Here is an 18,405-nt window from a genome sequence, read left to right as displayed (position 1 = left end):
CGGTGCTAACCACTCGACTACCGGGCTGCTAAAGTGTTTCAAAGTCAGAAATGTATTAAATAAATAAATATTTATGCACCTGTTCATTTCCGTGGGCACAGTTACAAAACAATCACAGTATGTAACTCAAAATGTCACGGTTTGCCAGGTGGTTATTGTGGTGGATCCCAAAGTAAGCAGGCAGGAGGGAGCAGCAGGTTGTATTTGACAAATTGTATTAAAATAAAGTCAACAGGAACAAAATCTAAAACATTAAAGTCATTCAAACAGAAAAATACAAAGTATCTGCCAAGATGAAACAAACCTGACAGGGTGCAGAAAACACATTCAATGACTCGACACGGAATGGCCGTGCCGGGAGTCCTTTTAACTGCCACTGATGACGACGACCAACACCTGTGCAACTGAGGGCGGGAACGTGAGCGATATCCGTTGGTCGCCAACCAGATCGTGACACAAACAGTTTACAGTTCTCATGTTGACAATCGATGAAAAGGTTTCTTCAGCCGTCATCAGTACTTCTTTGAAGGTGTCGGACGTTACGCTTCTTATCCAAGAAACTTATTCAGCAAACTAAAGTCTTACTGGTAGTTTAGGCCCGATATATATATCCCTACTGTCCAGACATGGCGGTGCCGAACTCTGCTATGATAGGTCCCTGCTCTCAGGTTGGGGGGAGCAGAGGACTACTCCCTGCAGCTGCTCCACTGATAGTTCCTGTCGTTCTGACTAACGACTGGCCTGATTGCCCCACTTCGACCGGTATCACCTCATCATTATTACTAATCCTATGTTGCCTAAGCAGGCTACGGTATGAACGATCCAAATTGAACCTCACCCCACTAAACCGGTTTAATAAAGAATTTAGTTGTTTTATGAAAAGCTCATCTTTTACTCCCCTTTCAAACCATCTATGTTCTTTCGCTAAGATTTTAACCTCATTGTCGTCAAATGAGTGGTTGCTAGATTTTAGGTGCATATGTACTGCCGATTGAGGCCCACTAGTATCATCCCTGCGATGTTCATAAAATATTTTTTTGAGAATTTGTTTAGTCTCCCCAATGTACTGCTCTTTACAATTTTCATTCTTTTAATGTATTGAATAAACTACATTACTTTGTTTTTCATTTGGCAGCCTATCTTTTGGATGCACTAATTTTTGCCTTAAAGTGTTTATAGGTTTGAAATAAGTAGGAATTTTGTGTTGCCAAAGGACTCTTTGTAGTTATTCAGAAACTCCTGCAATGTAAGGTACTGCCACTCTTCTCCTTTTTGTATCTTCAGAATGTTTGGTTTCATTCCCTATTCTTTCTTTCTGACATTTGTTAAATGACCACTGAGGGTACCCACAGTTTGTGAGTGCTCTCCTGATATGTTTTGAGTCGTTTTCTCTACCTTCAACGCTTGTTGGTATTAGTTTAGCCCTATGCTGGAGGGTTCTGATAACTCCTAGTTTGTGGTGTAAAGGGTGGTTAGAATCGAAAAGTAAGTATTGGTCAGTGTGCGTAGCCTTCCTAAAGACTTCTGTTTTTAGCGCTCTGTCCTCTTTTATAATTACTTTACAATCCAAAAAGGCTAGTTTGTTCTTTTTAATGTCCTCACAAGTAAATTTAATGTTGATGTCTACCAAGTTGAGGTGATCTGTGAAGGATTGAATTTCATGTTTTTTAATTATGAAAAAAGTATCGTCCACATATCTAAACCAGTGTCTATGTTTTGTCCCCGGGAAGGATGTGAGGGCCTGTTTCTCCATCTCTTCCATGTACAGATTAACCACTATGGGTGAAACTGGTGAGCCCATAGCACAACCATGAATTTGTTTGTAAAATTTCTCCCTAAATTGAAAATATGTAGTATTAAGGCAGATTTCCAATAATTGGCAGATGTGGTCCGGTTTAAGTTTGGTTCTTTCATGCAGAGAAACGTCCGCCAGCAGTCTCGTCCTCACCACTGAGACTGCTGCTGGGGTTGGGACAGATGTAAAGAGAGAAGTCACATTGTAAGATGCCAATGTGTCATCAGGTTCCAATATGAGGTCTTTGATCCTCTCTACAAACCCTGTGGTTAAACAGTTTGATGGTTCTCTTTATTTGTAAGTAGGTTCGTTGTCAGATCTCCCACGCAGGTGACGGGCAGAGCTTGATCGTGGCGTGGAGTCGAGCCGGGCGTGCCTGTGCGGGTCTTTGCAAGTCTCTACCATTTTCAAGCGTGTGATATGCGTCAGGGTGAGACACACATCAAGGAGATCAAGGAATTGAAAGACATTAAAGCTGCGGTGCGCACCGGTGACGCCACAGGGCTCCCCTCCTGGATCCGAAGTCGGTGAAAGCGATGAAGGAAAAAGCGACACGGAGAGGCCAGGCACGATGACGAGGCCAGGCACGATGACGGTCGAACACCGGGCATGGCAGGTGTCGGTGGGGAGGTTGCCGAGGAAGTTTCGGTGGTGCCTGAAGTCGTTGTACGGGAGCACACGCAACGTGTGCTCTACGACTGCCAGTTGGAGTCGATCAATGGAAACTCTCTTCGCGGCCATCGAGTCGATTCCGGAAGGTCTTCTCACCGCGGAGTCTTCACCTGGGGTCGGTCGAGTCGGGGAATCGATGAGGGAGTGTGAGGACGAAGGAGCGTGGGGTTGGTCATGCTGCCGGGCACAGACAGGCCGGTCATCGGCGACGGTGGCGTTGATCGCGCTGCCATGGCGCTCTGCAGGACGCTGAGGAAGCACGCTGACGTCGGTGGCCGTGTCGGCCATGAAGCGTCTTCCCGAAGTCCGATCGTGGGCATAAGCGATGTCCGACGATGTCCGATCGTGGACATAAACGATGCAGCTAGTTGCAGAGTCGCCAGGCGAATTGGACGATGTTGGCCATCAGGGTGCGGCAGGTTTCACGGTGGGGTCGGGGCGCCCACGGGTGGTGGCGGCCCATCGGTAGCTCGACTCGAGGGGTCTTGCTGTGAAGATGCCGGCTTCATGGGCGGCTGGGAAATCTGGTTCTTTCCATTTGGAGAGTTGATTGGGCTGAGGAGGACGGAAAAAAATGCTCCTGGCTGGCTCGCCAATAAAGAGTTTGATGGTTCTCTTTATTTGTAAGTAGGTTCGTTGTCAGATCTCCCAGGCAGGTGACGCCCAGAGCTTGATCGTGGCGTGGAGTCGAGCAAGTCGTGCCGTGACGTCCGTCCGACGCCCAGCTTGAGCCGGGCGTGCCTGTGCGGGTCTTTGCAAGTCTCTTTGAGTCTGTGAGTCCGAGATGAGTCTGATACTCTCTGTCCCACGACAGCTGCTTTTATACCATTTTCAAGCGTGTGTTATGCGTCAGGGTGAGACGCACATCAAGGAGATCAAGGAATTGAAAGACATTAAAGCTGCGGTGCGCACCGGTGACGCCACATGGTGTTCTCTATGTGATATTCTGCGTTACCAACCAACGGAGCTAAGATAGTCTTGAAATATTTGGCTACATTGTATGTAGAGCGTCACATTGTACATACATACATTGTACATACATTGTACAACATACATTGTATGTTGGCGGCGCGTGAGCACGCAGCGCCTCCCTTCTCCCGGCAAATTGGCGTTTTCATGTTTATTATGTTTGTTAAAGTCATTACAAGTGCCTTGCATGCTGGGTCAGAGAGGACAGTAAATTCATCTGTGCTGTACGTCATGCATATTAGCATATTTGAGAATGAAGCTGACTTTGACTTTGACTTAGAGGAGTCAATGCTACAAACAATGGGTCTGAGGGGGAACCCTTCTTTATTTTTGACAGGCTATAGATAAATGACGTGGCCTCTCCCGGGTATAATCTAAAATACATCTGATTGTCTATATGTTTTCCTTTCTCTAACTTTTGGAGACAGTCTATCATTTCTTGTATCTATTGGAAGGGTCCCTTTTTAGTTGCTCATAAGTGTAAGAATCACTGATTAACCTATTTATATTGTCTTCATAATCCGATGTGTTGAGAAGCACTGTACACATACCCTTGGCTGCTGGCAAAATAGTAATATTTTCATCTTTTTGTTGAGTAGTTAGCGCCTTTCTCACTCACTAATGTTATGTTGGACGGAGGGGGTTTGGCACTTCTAAGAAGGGCTGATATTTTAATGCGTAGATCATCTGCCTCTGCATACGAAAGTTTTATATTTTTAATTGCCGATTCAGTAGCTGTGATGTAGCATTGTCATCAAATGGTGAGTATAGTTTTTGCTTTTTTGAATGTTGCTGTGCCGATTACCATTTTGTGTTTGGGAGCCTTTTACTGAGCGAGTTGCTTGTTCTGTAGCCACAAAGGGACATATGTCTTCTTGTGCCGGTCCCAAGCCCGGATAAATACAGAGGGTTGTGTCAGGAAGGGCACCCGACGTAAAAGCTTGGCCAAAACAAACATGCGGATCAAACCTCTAAAGATGGAGGACACTGATTTGCTGTGGCGACCCCTTGAAGGGAAAAGCCGAAAGGAAAAGAAGAAGAGTCTATTGTAGGTATAGTTTTAGGAGTTACTGAGAAATTTAAACCTTTGGTTAGTACCGCCTTTTCTGTCTCTGAGAGATCTCTGACAAATTTTTGACAATGTAACTAATTCAACTTTTAATTTTGAGATTTTCATTGAGTAACATTTTACTTATTTGTCTTAAATCATTGTTTACAGATATATTGGACATGGGTTTTTTAAAAAGTCGTAATATTAGTATCAGAATCGAGGTAAATTAATCCCGTATCTCATAGGAGGTTTATGGGTTTGAAAATTTTCGTGATCTGCAATGATCTGTGATCAACATTGAGATGACTAATTTGCCACAAACCAAATCAAAACAGTCCATAACACTTCAGGGAATTTGATCCTCCGCGAGAGTGCCGTCAATGTTGATGCCTCAAACAGCACAGCTGTCTTGAAAATGGTGGTCACAATGTTCGCAGGAAATATGAGCTGAGATCCTGTAGGTCAAATCTCAGCTGGCAGTCTTGTGATTTTCGAATAGCCAAAATGACACTTGGGTGGTGCCTCTGTCACTTCCAACGTATGAAGGCCACAGGCTTCATTTGACACATAAACCGCTCAAGCCTGTTGGTCTGGCACCTCTACCAAGGTTATGCTTGTGTTGGTTTATTACCTCTTCCAAAACATGTCACTTTTTTCTTTTTGTCTGTTCTTTTGTTCACATGGTGAATGTCACAAAACATGTTTCAGAAGTTTGATCAGCCATGTGAAGGAAGATTTAAGGCACTGACATCCAAGTCGTATTTACACATTTACATATATTGTCATATTTTCCATTAAGCTAGCAGTACTGTACAACATTCAAGAGCAACTTTAATGAAAAAAGTTAAGTGTAATTTACTATTTTAAGTTTGATTCTGATTGAGAAAATAAAACAGTATAAATTCAACACACCATTTTCTTCAGTGTAAGATGTAAAAACGTGTTGTATTTTGAACATGCATATAATGCTTTTGCTACAAATGATTAATTCCAAATAAATACATTTCAATTATCTTATCGTTGCAGCCCCGATTTTTTAGGTATTTTCACTCTCAAGGTAGAACAAATTTGTGAGAATGTGATTTATTATTCCATGTTCTGTCTTAACTATGCAGCTATATTAAAAAAACATACTGAGTTCGTAAATAGCCAGCCATTACAATTCTATCAATTCAATGTGGGTGGGATCCCAGCGGACAAGCTGACTGTTGGCGATTTAATCTTCTTTACCTTTCGGCTTTTCCCTTCAAGGGGTCGCCACAGCGAATCAGTAACCTCCATCTTCAGAGGTGTGATACGCATGTTTGTTTTGGCCAAGCTTTTACGACGGATGCCCTTCCTGACATTTAATATGAAATGCTAATTGGCCTTTTTTTTATAATACAATGCCAGCTCACCAGTGTAAGCGGCTATTTGGATGCCTTGCAGAATATCACTTGATGGCTGGCTAGCAATGTAGGGAGCGTGTGTATGCTGTGACCTGCAATAGGTAACATAAATCATCCTTAGTTTGGGGATATTTATCACAGTAAAATGTGCTTATCCGTTAAAGATGTAAAAAAGTACAGTTTTTGTCATAAAATGTCATTTTAAACATAAAATACAATACATATTCATTTATGTAGCGCTTTTACAACAGCTGAAGCTGTAACAAACCACTTAACATGGACGACTATCATATATAGGAAATAAAGCAGTCACATGACATGACTCACAGTCTGGGCTTACAACAATTACAGTAGTGGAAATTGTTATGTGTATATTATAAAATGTTAAAACACGCGAAGAGAATATGAACTATAATTATCGTTTAAGAAATGTGACTGCCACAATGGAGTTGTCACGGTTTGCAAGGTGGTGATGGCGGGTGTGGATCCCAAAAAGCAGGCAGTAGTGAGCAGGAGGTTGTTTGACAAATTGTATTAAAATAAAGGTCAGCAGGAACAAAATGTAAAACATCAAAATCATCTGAACAGAAAAAATACAAAGTATCAAAAGAAGACCAAAAGTAAAAGTCTGCCAAGGTTAAACAAACACATGCACAGCATACACAATGCATGCAACAAACACTGAACCGACACCGGATGATCGTGCCGGGAGTCCTTTTAAGTGTCACTGATTAAAACGACCAGCACCTGCGAGGCTGCAGGCGGGACCGACAGCCCCACCCGTTGGTCGCCAACCAGATCATGACGGGAGTGGAGTCAACACAACAACAGTTTTTTTGTAGTGTCACGTTTTGTTCTTGTGCTTATTAAAGGTTGTGAATGACTGTGTGGTAATTGCTGAAACAACCAAGCTGAGCGGTCCAAAGTCTATTTTCACTATTTACAGGAAGCAATTTTGAATCGTCAAATAAAGTTGAATTGTTATCAAGACGGACTAACAGGAATAAACAGACGATACGCCCTGTGTACAGCATGAAATGAGTTGAGCTTTATGTACACCAAAACAAAATAAACAACATAGGGGAAATTCCACACTTAATAAAAAGGTTGTTTTGGTGTACTGAATTTTGATGTACTTAATTACTTAATTTGAAATTATCCATCGTAATGTAGACATAAAATATGGTAATCTGATGTAAATTTGCCTTTTGTTGCCCACAAAAATAAACCAATAATATGTGTTAGTTTAACCCAGATAAATCATGCGCAACCGAAAACCAGGTCCTTTTTTTCAGTGCAAGTGGACAATAATAATACCAGCACCCCCTCCCAGAACAAGTAATAGTACAGTAATAACGCATTAGATCGTGAATCTGTCACGTGAGGAGTGGGATTAGGACCCAGCAGCTGACAAGCCACATGAGCTCACAAGTAAATCTTTTTTGATGACAATACAAAGTAACGACAGAGTGGTACAGTGTATTTATATGTTCTTTACTCTTTTGATTGTCTATATAATATAATATAATATAATATAATATAATATAATATAATATAATATAATATAATATATTATAATATAATATAATATAATATATTCATATAATATAATATAATATAATATAATATAATATAATATAATATAATATAATATAATTAATATCATGTCATATCTTTTCAGTTATAATACAATACAGTATAATATCACATCATATTATATCATATATTATATCATATCAAACAATATAATATAAGACATTTATTTTATATAGCGTTTTCACAACATATGCAGCTGTAACAAGGCATTTTACATCACACTTGACACAAAATAAGAAAATAATATGACATACTCGGGTTTAAACAGAATCACTCAGGTGCCAGCTGGTTTTAATAGCCCACGTAATTTGATAGATACAAAGGGTTACATGAGTACGGCCGGTGAGTATTATTTATTGCAGGGTTTCCCAGCATGGTCCTGAGTGCTCTCCAGGCAACAAAAACTAAATGTGAAGGTGAAGGGTCCAATGAGGATGGCCTCCATGAAGGAAATGATTACTGGTCATAGCATTATTATATAACAGGGCAGCATGTAAATCAGTCCAGTTGTATTGAACTGAAGTCTAAGACATCCATTCATTTTATATACCGCTTATCCTTATTCGGGTTGCACGCGTCTTGTAGTCTATTCTAGTTGACAAAGGGCTAAGAGCAGTGGTTCTTAAAGTACCGTTCAACCTGTTCATGGGCACATTCATTGAACCCTTCATTGTTGAAAAATTAAAATGTGATTCAAATTCAAGACATTAAAATATGTGTTTATTAAAAACAGAAAAAAGTCAACATAATTAATACTATATGTATTAGGTAGGTGGCCCGGTAGTCGAGTGGTTAGCACACCGGCTTCACAGTGCAGAGGTCGCCGGTTCGGTCCGGCCTCCCTGTGTGGAGTTTGCATGTTCGCCCCGGGCCCGCGTGGGTTTTCTCCGGGTCCTCCGGTTTCCTCCCACACTCCAAAAACATGCATGGCAGGCAGATTGACCACTCCAAATTGTCCCTAGGTGTGAGTGTGAAAGTGACTGTTGTACGTCTTTGTGTGCCCTGCGATCGGCTGGCAACCAATTCAGGGTGTCCCCCGCCTCGTGTCCGAAGACAGCTGAGATAGGCTCCAGCACCCCCCGCGACCCTAATGAGGAATAAGCGGTACGGAAAATGGATGGATGTATTAGGTATATATTTTTAAATTGTGCACAAAATGAAACAGCTAGTGCTGTCATAACTCATTGACACCTTGAGTCAGGGTTGTATTATCCTATTAACCTACTGACATGCTGTCAGGCTTCTGAATAAACATGCAAAAACCTGGACTCGCCCCACCCTTCCATTGTAAATAGCACAGCCACCCTATGGTGCGTATATGATTGGATTGGATTTGCCTTTATTAGTCTCGCAGTGGAGAAATTTACATTTCACAGCAGCAAAGTTATGAAAGAAATGAAAGTAGAAAAGCAAAACACAGGAGCTGCTGGGAAGGCAGCCATTCTCGCAGCGCCGTCTTGAAGTCAAAAGAACAAAAAAACTACATAACAAATAACATGACAACACAAAGACATAGAGAGACATTCATTCTTAAGCACTTTCTGTACCCTCTTTGTTACATAAAGCAGTTCCAGATGAAAGAGGAGAGGATTAAAGCGTCTATGATGTTGCATAGGTCATAATCTCAATTGTATATTGTATACTTTTGCACTGTGGACAGTTCTTTTCTGAAACATAATTGTGCAGGCAATACTTTTTTTTCTTCTTTTTTTCCAAATATAATACGTATATAAATATATAAATGTTTTCCAAATGTAAGGCACATCACATTATACGGCACTACAGTAGAGGCTGGGGTCACGCAAGACTTTTTCTACAGGGGGAAATGGAGTCGGTGGATGATGGCAGTAGTTGCGAGACCTGTTGTGGCTCAATATTACTTCACATTTAATGCACACCTGTGTATAAGGCACATGGCCATGTTTTGGAGAAAATCAAAGCTTTTGGGTGTGCCTTATACACCGGAAAATACGGTAAGTAGTTCTCTCCTTAACCTGACAATAACACCACAAATCCTTACTTGCACTCATACTATAAAAGGAAACTTGGAAACTCTGGTGGGCTTTTGGTTGTAGACGTGCGCATAAGCGAATATGCACTCACACATTGCCACGCTCATAAAACTTGAACACATCATGTAGACTCCTTTACACAAAATATCATGATGCAATACACGCAGTTATACAAAAAATAAGAAATAAAGCACGTCCGCACAGTCAAGCGTGTCGCAAGGAGCGGCAGCTGCTGTGTTATATTTAGAATGTTTTGAAAGCTGTGAGTCAGAGATTGAGACTTCACCTGCACACAAAGTACTTACCATGGCAGCCTATTGTCAGCATGGCAAAGAAAGTACATGTTGAGAAAAAGAGAAACACAGGGAAGTTTTATCTGATCTGTGTGCAACGGAGTTGTGCACGAAGATTATTAAATTATGACGGAAGTGACGCAACGGCGCACAGTGTGGCACGAAGTCCCGCCCATAGTTTTCAGAACTACTTGGACGAGATTTATGGTGAGTCGCATTTCTCCGATGGTCTGGATTAACTTGCATTTTCATGACAATATCTTATTTTCTTTCCCCTTTTGTACTGTCTAGTCTAGTGTTATCTAATTAGTTCCTTGATTCCTTTCAAGTCCAGATTACTTTTTGTGTCATTATTTAATTCAAGTTTTGTCGAGTGGTACTTTGAAGCACATGTGCTTCATAGTGCTTTTCTGCTGCGCAGTTAATCACAAAACAAAACCCATGCGACTTCCCCCATCCCTTCTGCCATAATGTGTTGCAGGTAATGATTGTTTCATTTCATTTTTATTGTACAATATCTCGTTTCTTGAGTCGTGTTTCATTTGGCCGTGGCGTGTTGAACTGTGCCGCCATTATCCTGCGCACCGCGTGTTTGCGCGACATCATGTAAATAACCATGAACTTGTGTTGTATTCTAATTTTCTGTAAATAACCACTATACGATCACACGTTGTTCATTCTGTTTTGTTATCTACAATGTTTTGCATATTGCGAACTACTTGGACGAGACTGGTCGAGTTAATCACAAGACGAAACCCATGCGACTTCACCCATCCCTTCTGCCATACTGTGTTGCACCAATAAAAGAAATAAAAATACACATCTACGCATCTGGTATTTTTAAGACGGCAGCGACGTGGAGCTCAAGACAGTCACTGTTGTGACCCCCGTCACATGTGGACAATAAAAAAAAAATCATGAAACAGTTTGTGATGGAGCTTGCGAAAGAGACCATCTCACTGTCCAAATCAGGAGTGGGCAACTCAGTCCCTTGCGGGCTGCTATCTTGCATAATTGACAGCTCGACAGAAGCCAGCCCTGTGAACGACGAGGAAAGACAACACGAGACAACCGTGTTAATCAGCTTCACACAACGGCATTTATGACCATTTACTCATCAAAACATCAATTCAGCAATTTCAATATCAGAATACATTCATGTGTAGATCTATACATTCAACATCTATACATTGTATATATCCTCCACATTCGCACATGCTTATGCACGTCTGCCCGCTCGTGTGTGTTGTACTGGGAACTACAATTGACATCCAAAAATCCAAATTCATCAAAGCCACAAAATATTCATCAAAGCCACAAAACAAGGTTTCATATCTAGCATCGCCCAATAAGTCCCCAATTACTTTAACATCTTGAGAATGTCTAACACTTATTATTTTGAATACCTGTGAACGACGAGGAAAGACGACACGAGACAATCAGCTTCACACAACGGCATTTATGACAACTGCGCATGCGTGATCTGAGCCGACATCGCCTTCCTCTGTTCCATTCACAGGCGCGTAGCGCCCTCTCCTGACTTGGTAGTCTAATCGACTAACATACAATAACAGAGGTCGTTTCTAACCCCCTACAGTTGCATTTTGTAATTGAAAGGAAGTACCTCACCTCTCACTCAACTAATAACAACAATGATGATATATGTACACAACATTCCTGCAGAATAAGATCATTTTCATTCTTGCGGTTAGACTTTAAGTTAGTCTTTTCAGTGAGTCATATATGCACACCACCAAATTCCAGGCTGTCCTCAGTTGAACAGGTAAAGTCAGGTGGGTCACACGTAAATTTAAGTGAAATGGTTCGCAGTAATAAAAGAAAATGTAGGACAGCCATCATATAATTAGGCCAGAAGGTCAGTGTTTCATTAGAGTTCCAAAGATGATGAATAGGCTTCAGGCTGACGTGACGCTGAATGCGACCCATCTGCTGCTTTCTACTTTCAGCCATGTCTAAAGGGATTACCTGTTCTGTCTGCACTGTTCTCGGCTTTGTAAATAAATCTTGAAGACGGAACAAGTCTGCTTCTGTCTCCATTCAACCAGATGTTACTGTTTCTACTGTTTACGCATTAGAATTTATCCTCCAAACCAAAAAAAGGGTTCCAACAACAATGATGCGGAGAAATGCGAAATTTCATGTTGCATATTCACATCATTAGTTTTGACTGTCTTCTGTTATCTTTCATGAATGTGTCAACATGACAGAAATGTTTGACAAATGTTCCCTCAGGTATTAGCACTTCATTTATGTAACACATAAAATACATCTTTGGTTTATGCTTAGGAGTCACCCATTTTTTGAATAAATGTTCAATTGTCTATTAGCGATCTATTGGCTGGCTAGCTAGCTTTATATCTATTTCAGTTACTTCTGGAGTTGAGGGAACGCTGGCGCGTGTGGCTACCGCTGCTCACCCGCAGAAAAAGCTTTCTGTGACTGTAAAGTGACCTTGAGAGATTTGAAAAGCGCTTATAAATGAAATGTATTATTATTATTAAAACTAAAATATCCAGTGCACCCTAAAAAGGAAGTACCAGTACCTGTTTTGTTGTGCTGTGCAGTTTTAGTGTTCACAATGTTACATATTTGACAATGCTGCTATTTATCTCACTCTGGGTGTTTTTCTTGGAGAGTGGCTATATTGGATCAGTGCAAGAATTTAAGGCAAATCTACATTGAATTGGCCCTGAATTGATCATTTCATATCCAAGAGTTTCTAACGCAAGTCCTTTCATCCAGAATTAACGAAATTGACTAATTTAAAAGTTTTGTAGAAAAACTAAAAAGAAGCTTGGTTAGTACAGCATTATGTTTTTTTTCTTTCGGTGCAGCAGCCACATGCAAATACTTTAAATACAGTCTGTTTGGCTTGTGACATTGTACACTTGAATTTCATCTGTGTGCACATATACTTGTGTGAAGACATGATCATGTTTTAGATAAAGCGCAGCGAAGTACATTAGTAAATTGGAGTTAAGTGTCAAGGACAAGTAAGCAGAATTCTGTGGACAGGTGGCACACTTTGGATTAGGAAATTGACATGCCACTTCATGGCTTGGTGAAAGGTGTTGTGGCTGACGCATGCACTTTGTTTATTGTGCTACCACAGCTATTTACAGAATACTTGGAAATGTATATTCAAATTGCAACACCCTGTTTGATCTTACTTTTTAAAATGTTTACCACTTGAGTTTTGATTATTTAAAAAAAAGTACACAACCTGTGATGATTTTTTAAAAATATTCCTAGTCCCCTTTGAACAGGTCAACTATGCTTAATGATGAAGCATTGGTGTGCTTTCTTTAATCTATTTTTTTATGTTTTATTATATTCTTTTTGTGTTTCTGTCTAAAGAGTAACCAGTCACATGTAGATTTGCTGTTTTGATCTATGCGTCATCAAATACATTATCAGACTGGAGTTTAACGTCGCGTCTCTGTGATCTTTGGTAATTCTTGATGTCGAAATCCTGTGCTGGTTTAGTGGGATTGACACAGTCTCAGGTGAGATTAAAACAAAGGCCAGTTAGCAACATGTAAACCAGCTAGGACATGAAGCTTTCACAGCAGATCAGTGCTGGAGTGTATATAAAGCAGCTCAAGCAAATTGTCTGCCACACATCCTGCAGGAGTTGCTGCGTAATAATTCACAGGACTGCTCGGAATCCTTAGCAAGTTTTCTTTGTGTCTGTAATTTTGGCCTTTGGTGCAGCAGGAGCCATGGTTCTGGAAGAGGATGAGAGTGATTCTGTCTTTGAGCCTCACATCATTGTGAGTATTATGACACAGAAATCAACTATTTTACACAATTGTTTGGTTTGAATGTTGCACTTGGATTTCAATTCGTTTTAGTTTTTGGCCACTACCAATCATCCTCAAGCCAATGTATCTAAGTGTGAATTATTTTGTCTTTATTTAGGAGGAGCATGTTGACACTCAGTATGGAAAGGTCCACTGCATCATGACGGGGACGCCGAAAGCAAATCGTCCTGTCATTTTGACCTATCATGACGTTGGACTGAATCGTACGTACTATTGAAGCTCTTTATCCACCAGAAATCAATGGTAGTCACGTGGAACTGTTGTTTCAACTGAAATTCAATGTGACCATGATTTCGTCAATGAATTGATTCCTTACATCAGAAACTTTAATGGCTTTGCCAAATGCTCACAAAACATTTAAAAACACACATCCTTTATTAGGAATTGTCTTGTGGGAAAATATTTATGGGAATCAGAAAGCCTTTAAGAGTACCACAATGGGGAATTTACACAATTGCAATTTATTTATATTAATGTATTAAGTTCAATAATGTTGAACAGAACATTGTCTGAATATATCTAGTTTTTTCACTTTCTACAGACAAGTCATGTTTTGAGACTCTGTTTACACACGAGGACATGCAAGAAATCCTCAGACATTTTCCTGTCTGTCATGTTGAAGCGCCAGGGCAACACGAATCGGCCAAAAATTTCCATACATCGTGAGTAGTCTGTATAATGCATGCATTTATTCAGACTGTACTTCAACTGTGTGGTAATATCATTCTTAAATGTTGACATCTGACTTTGAAGGTATTCCTATCCGACCATAGACCAACTGTCCGAAGCACTGCTTGCTGTGCTCAAACACTACAGGTGAGACAGTTTTGATAATCCTGAAATTTCACCACGATAATCTCCAAGTAATGCGACAGATCATGACTTTAATCTGAATGCGATTTACAGGTTGCACAGTGTGATTGGACTGGGAGTTGGAGCAGGCGCCTCAATTTTAGCTAATTTTGCGGTGAGTCCACGTTTTTTTCTTTTAATCCCGTTTGTGAGATTATTGTTGCTCCAAGTGAAAATATTCATACCTGTAATGTAATAGACATTTACTATTCCAACAGAACAAAAGACCCTCTCGTAAAATAAATAGACTGCATAATACTTCTACCTTTTACTATGATAAATGCATTGTGGCAGATGATGTTAATTTACTGTGTCATGTATGTGTTGACTGAATCAAATGTGACTAGGATTACTAATTCAGTGTTTGAAATAGCGTCTGCCCGGTGGCCCGGGCCATACAACTTTTACGTCGGGCATACAACTTTCAAAACATCTCGGCCCAGATGGCCGAAAAACTTCTTCAAGACAAAAGAAGCGATTTTTTTTTCAAATCAAACGTTTGTTTTATTAAATATAGCAAAAAAAAAAAAAAAAAAAAAAAAAAAAAAAAAAAAACGCTACAAGCCACGCGGACTCGTTTTCTCAGCAGCTTTCAAAACGCTCAAGTGCACTTTTCAGTCAGGGTGTAGTCCGAAGCACGAAACAGGCTTCTGATTGCCTGCCGGTGCCGCGTATGCAAATCGCAAAACGAATATTCGTTTATCAATTTGCATACTCGGCACCGGCAGCCAATCAGAAGCCTGCTTCGGACTACACTCCGACTGAAAAATGTAGTACTTGACAGTTTTGAAAGGCGCTGAGAAAGAGGAGTCCACGTAGCTTTGAGCAGATAACACAACGCGAACATTGAATTGTGAACCCTTTATGGCCGGGCCAGCACTGCCCGGGTGTCCACTAACTTTGTCATGAGTTTCAGACACTGACTAATTGTGTGTATTCTGTTGCTGCGTATAGCTGAATCACCCTGATCAGGTGGATGGATTGGTTCTGATCAACATCAACCCAAATGCTGAAGGATTAATAGATACTGTCACAAACAAGGTCAGCAATCAGTGTGTGTGTGTGTGTGTGTGTGTGTGATTACTCTTTTTGCCAAACTTGAAATGATTGATAATGAAATGTACGCTTCTTACCTGTATGTGAACATATGTTTATTTGTCCCTCTACGCTACAGATTAGTGAATGGACCCACACTCTCCCTGACACAATTATCACACACTTATTCGGAAAGGTAAATTACCATGACCATAACAAGAAAATATTAGCTGATCATTGGATACCGTATTAATTGCTTATCTTGTTCTTCCTTCCACAACTGACTTTTAGGAAGAGATCCAGTCCAACCATGACCTCATAGCTACATACCGCCACAAAATCAGCACAACCATGAACCAGCACAACGTGGGCCAGTTCTTCCGCGCTTACAACAGTCGCAGTGCTCTCGAGGTGGAGAGGCCTGTTCCTGGAGGAAATGTTAATGTCAGGACCTTCAAGTAAGAACCACCATCTGACTCAGTTGTGAACAAAAGTCCCAAGTTTGAATGAAATGATGAGTAGTCTAGATTATATGATGAGTAGTCTAGACTCCATTTTCAATTACTCCACTGTCAATAAATGTCCCCATTGTGGGACTATGCAAGGCATCCATCCATCCATCCATCCATCCATCCATCCATCCATCCATCCATCCATTTTCCAGACCGCTTAATCCTCATTAGGGTCACAGGGTTTGGATGGGGGTGGGTGGTTGCTGAAGCGTATCCTCGCCGTCTCCAGGCACCAAGCGGGGGACATCTGAATTGGTTGCCAGCCAATTGCAGTATTCAAGGCTTTCTTCTTCTTATTATTATTATTATTATTATTATTATTATTATGAACACTATTGTATGGCGGGATGTAGTCCAAGTGTGTGCGGGTGTATAGAAAGTATGATTTTTTTTTTGCACACATAGTGCAACACTGTTCTTTTTCTTGAATGTCCAGGACCTTTTTTCTCCAAAAGGAGACAATAAAGGCGAATCTGAATCTGAAAGGCGAATCAACCATCAGTACATAACAGAAATTTAGAAGTTCTTCAATGCCAACCTCATCAAACTGCGCCTTTACGAACCTTGCTTCTTGTGCACTGAGGCACAAGGATGCTGAAACAGAAACGGCAGTCCCCAAACTAGGAAGCCTCGCATGTCCCAAACAGCTTAGTGTGCTGAAGAATTTATATTCAGGGGCCTGAGGGATCGAGCCTTGTGGGCTTGTCCATGTCGTGTCTGGATGTGTTAAGGATTTAGTTGGGGAAAGCTTGTTGTCAGGCACAATTGAACATTCGACTAACCACTTCTCCATTTATAAATTAATCGCAGATGCTCCACATTGTTGGTTGTAGGCGATAGCTCTCCATTTGTGGAGGTTGTGGTTGACTGCAACTCCAAGCTGAACCCAACAAAGACCACACTGCTTAAGGTAACCATGGACAATATAAAATATGTGTTCTTAATCATCTTATATTGTTCGGTAACTTAACAAACTGTACTTTTTTGTGTGAGCAAAGCTTTTTTTACTTTGACCTTCTAGATGGCGGACTGTGGAGGACTTCCTCAAGTGGTTCAGGTATGACAGTCTGTGATGGACAATTGAAGTAAACCAACACTCCAAGCTGAAAATATTGTATTTATAATAATAACAATCATTATTATTTTGGTCCCATAACAGCCAGCCAAGGTGATTGAAGCCCTCAAATATTTTATCCAAGGCCTTGGATACTGTAAGTGACAACAAATTCACCTGACTTAAATTCATAGGCTTCGGTTCCTGTTTTCTTCACTTTGAATTGATATTCATATATATGAAGCCCCTTGAAATTCATACTGAGTACTGTATACCAAATTCCTCTCTCTATAGTATCCAGTGCCAGTATGACCAGACTTCGGTCACGGACAACATCTAGCTCCAGTGTTTCATCCCTGGAGAACTGTCGGAGCCGGGCACATGAGAAGCGAGGACGCTCCCATACTGATGTCTCCATGGAGAGCATCTCTCACAACAACATGAACCGTATCATTTCCCAATCCACACATGAAGTGGCATGCTAGAGCACTTGATGCATGGATACACCCAGCTTGCCCCTGCATCTTGTTTTTGCTGATCTTTGCAACTACTTAGGGTCAAAGTCAAAACTAAATGTGACTACAAATATGTTTTTTAGACTCATATTTCCGACACTTCTCCTGTCATGTAGCTTAAAATTTGGTTTTCTATTTAGAGACATTGTCTTCGTCTTACCACTGCCACTAATTGCACAAACATGTAATGTATGATGAATAATAATATCCATGTATTTTTTATGTAGTAATTCATGTTTGTAATTATTTTACACATTACTGACTGAAAGAGATCAAATCAGTTCATATGACCAGGTGTTACAGTATGTGCCACTTTACTTAGCAGTGACATACAGTAATGTGATCATTTTTATAAACTATTTTGTCAAAGCAAATCATATAATATATTAATAAATTATTATCCCATGCTGATCCCCCGTGCTCCAAGGGCTGTTATTTTATTTTCCCTTTATTGCATCAGATGAAGAAAGCTGTAAGTCTCCAGTCCAGTTGATTAATTCTATTGGTTGAAATTGGTGATGATGGAGGTGCAGTGACTCCTTCTGCTGTAACTTGTTGTTTTAAACATTGTGAACATAAAATTAACAAGTGATATACTGTATTGTAGAGAATAAAATGTTCTCCCCAAATAAACATTGTAGTGTCCCTTTTGGTCAGTAGATGGTGCTCCGTGCTCACAGTCTCTTCATCCATCCATTTTCAATTCGCCTCATTCACTCGTGGGTCGCGGCTGCCTTGGAGCGTTTCCCAGCTGTCGAGTGCCATTAAGCGGGGTACACCCTGAACCGGTTGCCAGCCAATCATTGGGCACTCATT

At 40.6% G+C, this 18,405-nt stretch overlaps 1 protein-coding gene across 1 annotated transcript; it reads left to right on the top strand.

Moving 5' to 3' along the window:
* The first annotated feature begins 13,428 nt into the window (after nucleotides 1-13,428).
* Nucleotides 13,429-18,002, top strand: LOC148896568 (protein NDRG1-like). The gene is made up of 12 exons (XM_088998506.1): nucleotides 13,429-13,570; nucleotides 13,719-13,824; nucleotides 14,163-14,283; nucleotides 14,375-14,437; nucleotides 14,528-14,588; nucleotides 15,428-15,514; nucleotides 15,648-15,704; nucleotides 15,800-15,966; nucleotides 16,831-16,930; nucleotides 17,042-17,077; nucleotides 17,180-17,231; nucleotides 17,369-18,002. Exons 1-12 carry the CDS (start codon nucleotides 13,520-13,522, stop codon nucleotides 17,557-17,559), a joined length of 1,092 nt encoding a protein of 363 aa, XP_088854632.1. The 5' UTR covers nucleotides 13,429-13,519; the 3' UTR covers nucleotides 17,560-18,002.
* The last annotated feature ends 403 nt before the right edge of the window (nucleotides 18,003-18,405 follow it).

Source organism: Hippocampus bargibanti, linkage group LG06 (assembly GCF_051943395.1).
Source record: "Hippocampus bargibanti isolate YZ-2025 linkage group LG06, ASM5194339v1, whole genome shotgun sequence".
NCBI lineage: Eukaryota > Metazoa > Chordata > Actinopteri > Syngnathiformes > Syngnathidae > Hippocampus > Hippocampus bargibanti.
Note: the sequence above shows the minus strand (reverse complement) of the source record. Positions and strands in the feature narration are given on the sequence as shown.